At 39.9% G+C, this 12,606-nt stretch overlaps 1 protein-coding gene across 1 annotated transcript; it reads left to right on the top strand.

Moving 5' to 3' along the window:
- Positions 1-6,579: 6,579 nt before the first annotated feature.
- Positions 6,580-12,055, top strand: LOC131984054 (ornithine decarboxylase-like). The gene is made up of 9 exons (XM_059348923.1): positions 6,580-6,631; positions 6,806-6,945; positions 7,063-7,236; positions 7,348-7,520; positions 7,605-7,821; positions 9,010-9,093; positions 9,226-9,388; positions 9,755-9,876; positions 11,556-12,055. Exons 1-9 carry the CDS (start codon positions 6,628-6,630, stop codon positions 11,808-11,810), a joined length of 1,332 nt encoding a protein of 443 aa, XP_059204906.1. The 5' UTR covers positions 6,580-6,627; the 3' UTR covers positions 11,811-12,055.
- The last annotated feature ends 551 nt before the right edge of the window (positions 12,056-12,606 follow it).

The following is a 12,606-nucleotide window of genomic DNA, read 5'->3' as shown; positions in this document are numbered from 1 at the left end:
GTGACTAGCAACAGTTATAGTAGCAGGATGCCATAGCTAGCAGAAGAAGATATTATAATGTTCAAGAGGCCGTGTATTATGTTCACTGCTGTACTAAGAAGCAGATGGCTGCCTACGTCTCCATGCTGACCACCAGAGAGGGAGACCAATCTGTAGATATCTGCTCTGAACACACACATGTCTTCATCATGTGTTTGGCATTCTGTGACAATATTGATGCCCTTTAGTTACAAAAGTGTGGCACTAGAACCATTACAAGGCTTGTAAACATCAGGAAGGTTGCTTCCACTGTTGGCTTAGTGTTTTAAAGTGTTTTTGTTCCCTTGCAGCCAAAGGAAAGACAAGTGCCTAAACACTTTTGACCAGCAAAAGGGACATTCAGGACACATTCTTATAATTTGGCCAGAAAAGGGAAGTCTCCCCAGAACAAAAGCATCAACCACCAAGGTCAATGAGCTCAGGTTTCAACTTTCCTGTTCCCAAAAAAGGTGAAATCTGAAGTCATGAGCTCCCACCATGCAAGGACTGCTTCACAAAACATGCACAGCAAGCCAACTACCAGGCTGGGGGCTGAGACTGTGTTTCAGTATTGAAGTGTGTTCAGGTCTGGAGTCTTTTTACACATGAGAAATTTGGGGCAGATTGGACGATGTATGCTGACATTAGAGCGACTTCCTTTTTTTGACAAGTCCTCAAAATTCGCCGTGCTGCCATAGCAACACCTACACCGTATCCTGAAAACACACAGTCTCCGCAATTAAACATCATCAGCATTTGTGTGTGTGTGTGTGTTGGATTGTTACAGTAAGACAAACCACTGGGGAAAGGCTTAAACACCTCAGTACCAATAAACAGGCCTTTCTGCAAACTAGTTCCTATTTGCATGTATCTTTTCAAAAATATACACACTTTCATACATATTTTGTGGTCTGTCAAATATGTGATAGTCAGTGTCGTGCCTTTTTTTAAAAATTTTTTAGAGTTTTTGGCACAGCATTAAATACATGAACTGTAGCCATATGACAAATTGTAATGGCATCGAAAACCCTTAAAGTGTTGGTATTCATTTGATGGTTCTTGTATCTATAAAATATTGAGACTGGCATTGTCAGTCATACATTATAATTAAACTTACAGTAAATAGAGGGAGCAAACTGACCTTTGATCTTCCAATGACCTTCAGCAGATTCAATTAATCCTAATTTCTGTTAATCATGTGACCTGTATTATGGCCTTATAGTCTTTAGAGTGGGAATGTGTCAGGGTAGCAGAACATGAATTTCCAATGAAAAAAAACAGCACGTTTTATGTGCAACTTGGATAGTGTTATGACCAGGGGTCATAAGGTCCTATGTTTTGTTCATTGCAGTGCCTGGTGCAGGTGTTCCTCCCTGCCAGAGGAGGTGCTGCTTCTTTTCTTTGCCTCTCCTTTCTGTTTCCCAGGTGGTGGTGGTTGGAGGCGGCTGATTGAACATCTTTAATAGGACTGCTGCTGAGGACGCCTCTCTCTCTCTCTCGGCCCTTTGTCTGACTCCCAGCCAGACGCACTAGTGGGAAATGTTTGTCGACTGTTGTCAGTAGTGGTTGTAATCTTTGTTATCTGTTGTATTATTTATAACAAAGATTCTTTAAGTTAATTGTTGCAGTCCTGGTAGGTAGGGGTGGGTAACCTTTTGTTTTATGAATCTTTTCTCCTGTTTTTGTTAGGGAGTTCAGGTAAGAAACCTATATTTTATTTTACACATCTTTATTTTCAGGTCAGTTAGATTTAAAATTAGAAATGTTTTGTTTGTTGTTTTGGCTATTTGGCTATTGCTCACCCTGAAGCAAAATATTTATTGTTGTGAACAATAAATCATATTGGACTGCTTATCGGTTTACGCTGGTCTCTGGGAGTTGGGAAGGGGGCAGAGAGCATTTATGCTGCGCACTGGTTACCCTAGGCCAGGGCGTAACAATAGAGAGTCACACAATAACCCCAAAAATGGATTTCAATCATTACATTTCATGGTAAAGACCAGTCCAGGGTGCACCCCACATCTCACCCAGTGTCAGCTGGGATTGACTCAAGCCCCCCATGACCTGAGTTTGGTTGAGCAGTTAAGGATAATAAATGAATGAATGAATGAATGAAATTTCATAGTAAAGTGTTGTGCTGCGAGACTGGGGAGAGGCTAAAATCATATTTGAAAATAAGCTTTATAGTTTTTTTTAAATTCAGGGTAGACAGGAAAGGCACATTTAATAAAGTGGAATCTTATTTTATCCGTGATATGCACGAGTGACAGACGTGTGGTTTATTATCACTAATGGTATCATTACTTGTTTGTATTAAAGGGATGAAAGCTTATTAACTATCCAAAATACTCACATCATAGACACTACCATTAACTATTCCTGTATCATATTAACCACAAAATCACAGGATTGAATTGACAAAACACTGTGAGCTTTATACTAGGTTTTAACCTAGTGTTATATTTGAATATTTATAAGAAGGCAGATAGCCAATGTGTTTTTCTCCACTGTAGCTTCTGTGTTTACCACAGACAGACGTGACACAGCGCAGTTTGGTTTGTGTTCCCACAGAAGTTATCATGTTTAGGCTTTGTAGCTCATAGATACGCGCCTGTAGGAACAACACACACACACACACACACACACACACACACACACACACACACACACACACACACACACACACATTATTACAACCTTCGAACGAGACTTGGACAGCTGTTGGCCTGTCCACGTCATTGGTAACTGGCCAATAGAACTCGGTTGTGTGTAAGTCCAACTTCTGTAGAGGATGAAATGTGAATAATTACAGAGATCGGGGCTCATTCTGACTGGGATCCTGCAGAGTGATGTCAGTCTGAGACCAGCGCTGCATAACTTCACGTGTAATTTAAATAAAGCATTGAGACCAGTCTTATTTCTCCGGTTGTGTTTATTCTTGGGCTTCCAATCTCCGAACCTGAGACCTTTACTCTAGTCCTGTTTCAACTTACTCACATTCAAATATAATGTAATTAATTCCCAAAGCTGCTCAGAGTTATCGTGGTACATGGCTCTCCTGCCAGCAGTCAGTTGTGGTTAAACATGCAGGGACTCACTGAATGAGAATTGTTTTCTGATAATTCATTTATCTGATAATGTGTTAAACTTACAGTTGTTTTCTGCTTTAAATAAAAGACTGCAGGTTATGTGACAACAGATTCATGTGTGTATGATATAGATAGAAGTGTGCAATATTATGCACAGGAAGACTCTTATCACTGTCATGGAAAAAAACCCATCCCTCCAGATGCTATTTCTTTTCCTGTGTTCATTATATGTGATATTTTCAGAAAGCATGATGTTTTGGCTGGACATATTGAATGCCAATACCAACAGCCTTGGTATCATTTGCATCCCTAAATCACAGATGGGGGTTCCTTTATTTGGCAGCTACCTGTGAAACAATTACCAACAGCAGCCAGCAGGAGGACAGGAAGCACAGTTCATCTGATACCAGATTCAACTGCGTTCCATAAAGCTCACAAACCACATCAAGGTGGCTACATCCACTTCTTTTATACAGTCTCAGCTTAGCTTTTTTTTGTGCAAGTGAAAGGTATTTTTCACATACCTATCAATCCTAAGGCCAAACCAGTGAACGATAAACCCATTGCACGCCCTCTCTCCGTGTCATCTTTGTATGCATCAGCCAGCATACCCAATCCTGCAAAACAGAAGTAAAACTCATCATACTAAGTGATTATAAACGTGATTGTATATTTTCTTTCAAATCTATTTGAATATCACCATGAAAGTCAGGGGTTTCTTTTTTTAATTCACTAAATTGTAAGTGTTGATTTTATGGATTAAATCCAATATTAAACATGTCTGACCTGCCACGGACAAGCAGGATCCACCCACACCCTGCAGTGATCTGGTGAGAAGCAGCAAGATGTAGCTAGATGAAAAGGCAAACACTGGCAAGAAACAAGAACATAGAGATTTAGATTGATAATACACAAGAAATAGCTGCTTGCTTTGTGCAGCAACTGTTGTAAAGAACACACACACACACACACACACACACACACACACACACACACACACACACACTCACACACACACACAAAAAGACGTTTTGAACTAATGAAAAGCCAACTTCTTTCAGTTCAACACTAAACAAGAAATTGCTATGTGACCAAAATGTTACAGTTAACTTTTATGAAGTGAGTACATGTTCTAAGACACTGCCATATTGACTTGTCAATCATAATAACTGCTCCTTATCATCTATTTTACTCTAAATGTGATGATAATTCACAAAATTAGCATCATGCAGCACTGAGAAAGACTTAAAACTAACCATTAGGACCATAAAGTCATTTAGAGAATATTTACTGAGGTAATAAATCAAGTGAGAAGCAGCTTCATGTTCCCATTGACTTACATACAACCTGTCAATGGAAATGGAATCCACTGTTCACACACAAGGAATGTCTGTCATCCATCAAAAGCTTCTCCAGAGCTTTACACAGTCCAAGTGAAACAGCAGAAAAGTAAACTATCACGTATCAAGTCAAATACAAGACAGAAAGTCTCATGATGGTAAAGATTTAAAGATTATCTCATCAGGCAATAAAACCAGTTTGACTTGTCAATCTTAAATGCTTATGTTATTCTTTATGCTTATGAAACTGAATAAGGTGTTGCCCTTAGTAAATGTCCCTGCTTTGCTGTTTGCTGGCTGGCTGCACACTGTTCTCTGCTCTCTGTAAAAACTGAAAATATGGGTAAGTTTCAGCTCCAACTTCTTATGTTACTTTTTAGACTAATTAGTCTTTTGAAAAACATATTTTCTATTATATATTTTGTCATTGTATTTTCATGTAGATTTGACTGCTGAAATCTCAATTTATTTAGAATTGTCTTGGGATCAATGGAAGCAATTGCTCAACACTTAAAAAAAATTGAACATATACACAGATACATATAGATGTGCATAATACACACTTCAGGATAACTTAGAAACTTTCTTTCTGAAATTAGCAGCTCCACTGATCACACAGCAAATAGCATATATTTTCAATATTTCCATATCAACAGGCATAGTTCCTAGTATTTGATAAAATGCTTATATTTCTCCATTATATAAAGGTGGGAATAAAACAGACCTTATTTATTATCAAATCTCCAAGTTATCCTATGATGAAGTATTAGGGCCAAATTTAGAAAAAATATATAAATTTGATAACAAGATTAAAGTCGTTAATATTTAATTAATTACCAGAATAAAGTCAAGCTATCGGTGGATGCATCAGCGGGCCATTCAGAGGGGTGTTGTGGTGTCTCAAGAAACAATCTGACTGATAATTAAGATTTTGGGTCCAGAGGGAGTCAAACTGTGGCGAGCACGGCGTCTCTGGCGGCAATTATAAGTAGAACAGCCTACCAATTATCTTCAACTTTATTCTCGTGATTAATTAAATATTCATGACTTTATTCTTGTATTTAATTCAATATTTACAACTTTAATCTCATTATTATTATTATTTTTTTCTAAATGTGGCCCTAATATTCTGTCATTATGTCCTGGCTTGCTAAACTCCTGGAATACTTAGTGAATAACCAACTCAAAGCATTTCTCTTCCCTTTACATTACAAAAGGCGTTCCGCAAGGGTCTGAAATCCTGGGGCTCATCATATTTATGTCAGTGATGTTACGGCTGTCATGCTCATCTTTATGCAGATGACACTACTATTTATTGCATTGCGGGCTCTGTAAAATTAGCTGTTGACAGCCTGCAGCTCTCATTTAACGCCCTGCAAGATGCATTGGTTGGTCTCAAGCTGGTACTTAATGTAAGCAAAACTAAATTTATGATATTCTCTCGGGCCAGAAATAATATTAGTCGCACTAATCTGCATCCATACAAAAAATGGTTCCAACATAGAACTGGTTGCAGAATATGAATACCTTGGAATCTGGCATGATGACAAATTAACATTTAAATGCCATATTGATAGACTTGCCATTGAACTGAGGCAAATAAATTGGCTTCTTATACAGGAACCAGCTTCCCATTAATATGCAGAAAGAGGGTTGTGGAGGCATTTTTTCTGTCAGTTCTCTATTAGAGAGCTATAACAATGCATTAGTGTATGCAATAACATTACAGATTAGAGCGTTCCATCACTTCTCAGACCGCTTATTTTCAATGGCATTTTTTTTTGTGTCAAAGATGTACTGGTGAACAACTGTTTAGCTGGTAAATGTTAAAGTACTTTCTCTATGGGATGTAAGCCAATATATCTATATATATCTATATCTATATCTCTATCTATCTATCTATCTATCTATCTATCTATATATATATATATATATATATATATATATATATATATATTAGCACAAGCACAAGCAAATAGAAGGGGAGGAGCTGTGCCAACTTTTTAGGAGTGTGCAAATGCAAGACGTATAGTCTCACTTTAGCAAAGATTCAAAGATTATCTCAGGTAATAAAACCAGTTCCACTCTGAATAAGGTGTTGCTCTTAGTAAATGTCCCTGCTTTGCTGTTTGCTGGCTGGTTGCACACTGTTCTCTGCTCTCTGTAAAAACTGTGAAAATATGGGTAAGTTTCAGCTACAACTTCTTATGTTACTTTTTAGACTAATTAGTCTTTGGAAATACATACATAAATATCAACAAAGATAAAGCTAATATTTATTATGACCTAGCAATACATTTTAACAACATTTGTAAGTTAATTTTGTGCTTTTATCTTAATTATTTTCATCCCTTGCAGCAGCAGCAGCAGCAGCAGCAACTACAAATGAATCAGTCATGAATGTTTGGTACCTGGAGAATTGTAACATTGACATTTTAGACAGTGGAAAGACTGTGAAGGATTTCATAGACAGTAAAACAAAAGAGCTTGATTCAGTGGTGAGTACCAGAGACATCATGTTGCTAAAGTTTTCCTAACTATGAGTCTTTGTGAGTTGAGAGTTCTTGAGATGTGCATTCCCTATGTAAACAATTCAATTTGCTTTATTCATTCAGGGCAATGAAGGACCATTCTATGTGGCAAATCTAGATAATATATTCAAAAGACACCTCAGGTGGCTCACAAACTTACCTCGAGTCAAGCCTTTCTATGCGGTGAAGTGCAACAGTGAAGCAGCAGTTTTGAGGATGTTGAGTGCTCTGGGCACAGGTTTCGACTGTGCTAGCAAGGTACTGATGAAAAATTTCAAATATATTCTCCCTCTCTGTTGTCTATGTTATGAAGCAATGATGTTTCCTTCTGAATTTTCTCTTTTTTTAACATGTTTTGGTGTCACACAGGGTGAGATCCAGAGAGCCCTGTCCCACGGAGTGACACCTGATAAGATCATTTACGCACATACAACCAAACCACTGTCACACATCAAATATGCCCGTGCTCATGGAGTAAATCGGATGACTTTTGATAGCGAGGAAGAACTCCTAAAAATTTCTCTCTGTCACACCAAAGCCAAGTAAGTGAACAGCTGTTTATATTGTTGCTTCTATGTTTCTATTGTTCTTAGTTTACTGGTAAAAACCTCTGAATTGCTTTCCAGACTTGTACTCCGCATCGCAGTGGATGACTCTGACTCACTGCTACAACTCAGTGCAAAGTTTGGAGCCAAACTGGCGTCAGTCGGTAAGCTGCTGGAACGTGCTGCAGAGCTGGGCTTGGAGGTCATTGGGGTCAGCTTTCACGTAGGCAGCGGGTGCACTGAGAGTGGGGCGTTCAAGCAGGCCATCGCAGATGCCAGAAGCGTCTTTGACATGGGGGTAAGTCATTGTCAAAGTACTAGAAGATTACAAAACTACAGTAACATTCACATGTTGAGAGGTATCACTCCATCAGTGAAGTTATGTTGATTTGCCATTGCGATGTAACTCACCTCAAGAAGAAGTCAACTCGTTTGACAGTTTAATCTCAGTTTTGTGAGTTGCACTGGATCTAAGTTTTTTCAAACCCACCTTATATGAGATAACTGGCTGATAGGCTCATTCAGGTCGGGAGGATATGTTTGAATGGGAAAAGTATCAGGCTCATCTTCCAGAGCAAACAAAACAGAGCAAAGCCAGTCTAGCACAAAAGTGTACAATACATTTTGTTCACAAAGGAAATGTGATAATACCTAATGTGAGACTTTAAACAATGTCATGAAGACGGTAATGTCCGCGACAACCGCTTTACTCTCACTTAACCACTTGCTAGCAACCGCCTTTTTTAAGACATGTGAAAGCATCAAAATCCATGAGTGGAGTATTTTCTGATGTTAGTTATGTCCTATAACAAAATGTGAAATGCTTTAATTCGTGTTAAGCACAGACCTAATTTTGAGTGTAACCAAAGCCTGTGCAAAAGCAACATTGACTATTATAATCTAAATATATCCAAAAATCTATTATACAGTTATTTTCGGCCATGTTATTTGATTGGACAAAAGGCATTCCTTAAATACTAATATAGAGTACAACATTACTGAGACTTTTTTCATACATCACTCTGCTTTAAAGCTATTTGTAAAGCTTTATTTACATTTATGGTGGTTATCTAACGCCACTTTTCATTTAAGTTGATAAACTGAGCACTGACTTTTACAAATGAAATTACATTACTGGTCAAAAACTAGTCAACAGGTGCATCAAGTGCAACAACACAAGACACACCAAGCCAGTTAATAGCCAACCTACTATTCTAAAAGCACAAAGTCCAGCTTGGTATCTGTCCACAATCTTTCATTTCTAAAAGTTCTCTGAAAGCTATCCAAGATTAACTCCTGTCTGGTGGCCTCACCTCTGTCAACGTCCTGTTCCCTCTTGTCACCTCTGCCATGATATCCGTAAAGGCTGCTGAACATGGTTGCCCGTTCCCATAGCTCAATTTAAGGCACAACAACAGTCCCCCACCATCTGTCCTTTATGAATGATGCCTATTAGTCAATGGTACTGATGTGTTATTTTTTTCAGAAACTGCGTGGCTTCCAGATGACTCTCTTGGATATTGGTGGAGGGTTCCCTGGGAGAGAGGACTTCCAAATTAAATTTGAAGAGGTAAAACCACATTCATTTGTTGCCTAAAGAGTGAGTGATAGTGAAGTGCACAGAAGTGTCATGGGAATGTCTAGAATATTAACAGAGATGAAATATCCTTTTTTACCTATACTATGTTTTTCCCTTCCCTAGTTTTCAGAAGTCATTAATGGAGCACTGGAGGAATACTTCCCTCCTGACAGTAAGGTGCAGATTATTGCAGAACCCGGCCGATACTATGTGGATTCAGCCTTCACACTGGCAGCAAACATCATTGCCAAAAGAGCGATCTTAGATGATGTGGACGAACATAACGGTATTGTATAGATGTCTTTTGGAGCCACATGAATGTTATCTATCCAGTATTAACCCAAAACTATGGTGTGTTTGTATGTAAATCGATCTTGATTTTAATTATAAAATGTATAAGTAGCATACAGCAGTCAGATATGTCTGATGGCACTACATGGCAATACACCACTACATGAATTTTAGTCAACAGCCATGCTCAGCTTTTGAGAAAGCACAATTCTGACTTGTAGGGTTGCACTTTGTGCAGAGCCCCTGAGGGGCCATAGATAATATACTATAATTTGTGTAATATTTCCAACAATAATGCAAAAATATTGTGTACTTTTTAGTTCAGTAACCTTCATTATTTTGCATGTATTTTTTTCCCCAGACGTTGAGAAAAGCAGCCCTGACAGAGTGATGATGTACTACCTTAATGACGGAGTGTATGGCTCCCTGAGCTTCCTGATCAATGATCCTGCCCACTCCGAGGTTGAGCCATACCTCAACAGAGTAAATATAAACCCTATCACGATACAACATGATGATTCATTCACGAAGAATTGATTCAGGAAGAGGCCGACGGAAGGGTCTAATATTGTAACGGGTATTGTGCGAACCCAAACGCAGTACAAACAAGGCCCAGAAACAAAGGTCAGTTAATGGTTTTATTAACTGCAATCCGGCAAACACACAGTTCAATGGCTTGGCAGGTGGCTTGGTCAGGACGGGCAAAAGTTCGTAAACCAGAAGGCAGGCAGTCCAGGCGAACAATCCGAAGGGGGGCAGGCAGAGCTCGTAGTCAGGAACAAAGGGTAGAGGTAATTTACCAGGCGGCAGGCAGAACAGGCAGGTCGAAGTCAGGCAGGGTCGGAACCGGGAAGACAGGCAGATGAACGCTGGAAAGTCTCGCATGGCAAAGAACAATCTGGCACTGAGTGAGTGTGAGGCTGGAGAATATATACTGAGCAGGCAGGAGGGGCTGATTGGTGAGTGAGGGCAGGTGTGTGATTAGTGAGTGTGAGCAGGTGTGTGATCAGTGACTGAGAGTGGGTGTGGTAATCAGTCAATGGGTGTGGTGAGAGTAGAGCAGTGGAAAATTACTGAGTCCATGGGGAAAGGCTGGAGCAGACTATGACAAATATGTGTTTGATGGACATATTTAGGATGTCCAACCGATTCAGCAGCAAAAACAGGTTAAAAAAGATGTAGAAGAAGATAGAAGATAGAAGCTAAAGCCTGCAGATCAAAGTCTAAAGGTGCACCCCTACATCATCTAAAGTCCCAGGCAACAATGAAACACCCTCCGAGTGTGTGGATTGCAAGTCACTGATGGCATGGTAGAGAACACTAAGAGCTTGCTTGGTGTTAGCGCTGGGTGGGATGTAATCAGCTACAGTTATGATGGAGGTGAATTCCTGGGGGAAGTAGAACGGTCTGCATCTCACAATCATAAACTCAATGTCTGCAGAGCAATGACCAAGTGGACATGGAGTAAACGCCACCCCCTCGGGATTTACCTGGGAGAGTGTGGCTACTGTCGGCTCTGAATGTTATAGCCCGTCTATGCTAATGGTGACATCAGGGACAGATAAGTTTAGCCACGTCTCAGCGAGAATGAGGAGGCAGCAGTTTCTAGTCTCCAGCTTCAGGCAGTTGAATTTGCTCTCCAGGGAACGTACAGGATAATCAGGATGGATGGAAGCTGCGGACGGAACGGGTTAGCCTTCATCTTAGCTGTAAGTCCACCGCAGCAACACTGCTTCTGTTTTCTCTGGCACCGCCTCCAACGCCTCCGTGGGCGGGCTGTGCTGGTAGGAAACTCCTCTGCTCTGTAGGCCGCTGGGTCTCACCGGTATAGCAGACTAAGGCTGAGTAGAGTGGTCCACGTAACCGGGTTTAAAAAACCCAAATCACTGTAATTTCGCAAACCTAACACAAGCTGACGATCATTTACTGTTCTGACGTGCTACATTGAGCTATTGGTGCTAAACTTATTGAACTAGATGGCGAATTTAACCATGTGTTGGCTGTGTTGTCGGGAGCCAAAGCAGCCACAGCCAACCACGGCACCACCATTCCATAAAACGGAAATAATCAAGTAAAAGAAAACATTTTAAGGGATAGATTGTGGGAGAATAAAATAACTAGGCGATGTGGATTTCATATTTCAATGTTTGTGCTCCACACAGACTGTTGAGAGCAGTGAGCAGAGATACCGGTCTGTGATCTGGGGTCCAACCCGTGACAGCATCGACAAAGTGATCGACAACTTCTGGATTCCTGAGCTGCACGTGGGGGACTGGCTCTTCGTTGACAACATGGGTGCTTACTCTGTTTGTTTAGCCACCGACTTCAATGGCTTTGAAAGGGCACAAGTCTACCCTGTTGTAACAACTGAAACATGGCACGCCTTAAACAATTTTGACATCAATAACATCCATTGATGATCTGGTAACACGTCTGTTGGACGATGCTTCTATATGATATACACTGGGTCATCTGTGAGTAATAGCCTGGCTGTTGACACCAAGCTGTTTCTCTGCACTGGTCAACAAGCAATTCTGCTTTGTTCTCTTCTAAATAACCCATTCATCCATCAATCCACTTCCTTCTGCCTATTCTGGGCCGAGTTGCGAGGGCAGCAGGTTAAACGAGGTATTCCAGATGTACCTCTCCCAAGCAACGTTTCCAGCTCTTTACTAGGGGACAATAAAAAATATATCGTACATATTATATCCTTTATATTGTTTTTCTTGCCTGAAAAAAATCATGTGGTGAAACAATCACTGTAAGAGGAGATGCATTTAGAAATGTTGAGTTCCATAGGGTTTAAGGATGCAGCTGTATTGTAAAACTTGTGCATATCAAAATATCTGCTGTATAATATAATATGGCATTCAAGGAGGATTTCCAAAAGAGGATTTTTAAGTTCTTTAATGACATATTGTAGGTTGATGGAGTAATTAAGATTTTTGAATATTAATAACGGTTGGGTTATGCATTATATTCTCTTTATTTTTATTGAGGGGATGAGGTGATGGAGTGTGCCAGAGGGCAGTAGAGGGCCCAGTGGTCACTGGGTGATTGTGTTCAGAGGGAGAGCAAGAAGCACTAGGGTGATTAACCTTGGGTGAGCACCTGGGAGGCCCTTTGTCTTCCCTGAGTGTGTTAGGGTTAGGGTATGTATCACTTTCAATTTCCCTACTTATGGTTTTGTTAAGACATGATATGGTATATATT

This window comes from Centropristis striata, chromosome 13 (genome assembly GCF_030273125.1).
Source record: "Centropristis striata isolate RG_2023a ecotype Rhode Island chromosome 13, C.striata_1.0, whole genome shotgun sequence".
Lineage (NCBI taxonomy): Eukaryota > Metazoa > Chordata > Actinopteri > Perciformes > Serranidae > Centropristis > Centropristis striata.
Note: the sequence above shows the minus strand (reverse complement) of the source record. Positions and strands in the feature narration are given on the sequence as shown.

Coding starts and splice junctions, on each gene's coding strand:
- LOC131984054 (XM_059348923.1), top strand. Junction 6,946..7,062: donor CAAAAGAGCTTGATTCAGTG/GTGAGTACCAGA, acceptor TTATTCATTCAG/GGCAATGAAGGACCATTCTA. Junction 7,237..7,347: donor GTTTCGACTGTGCTAGCAAG/GTACTGATGAAA, acceptor GGTGTCACACAG/GGTGAGATCCAGAGAGCCCT.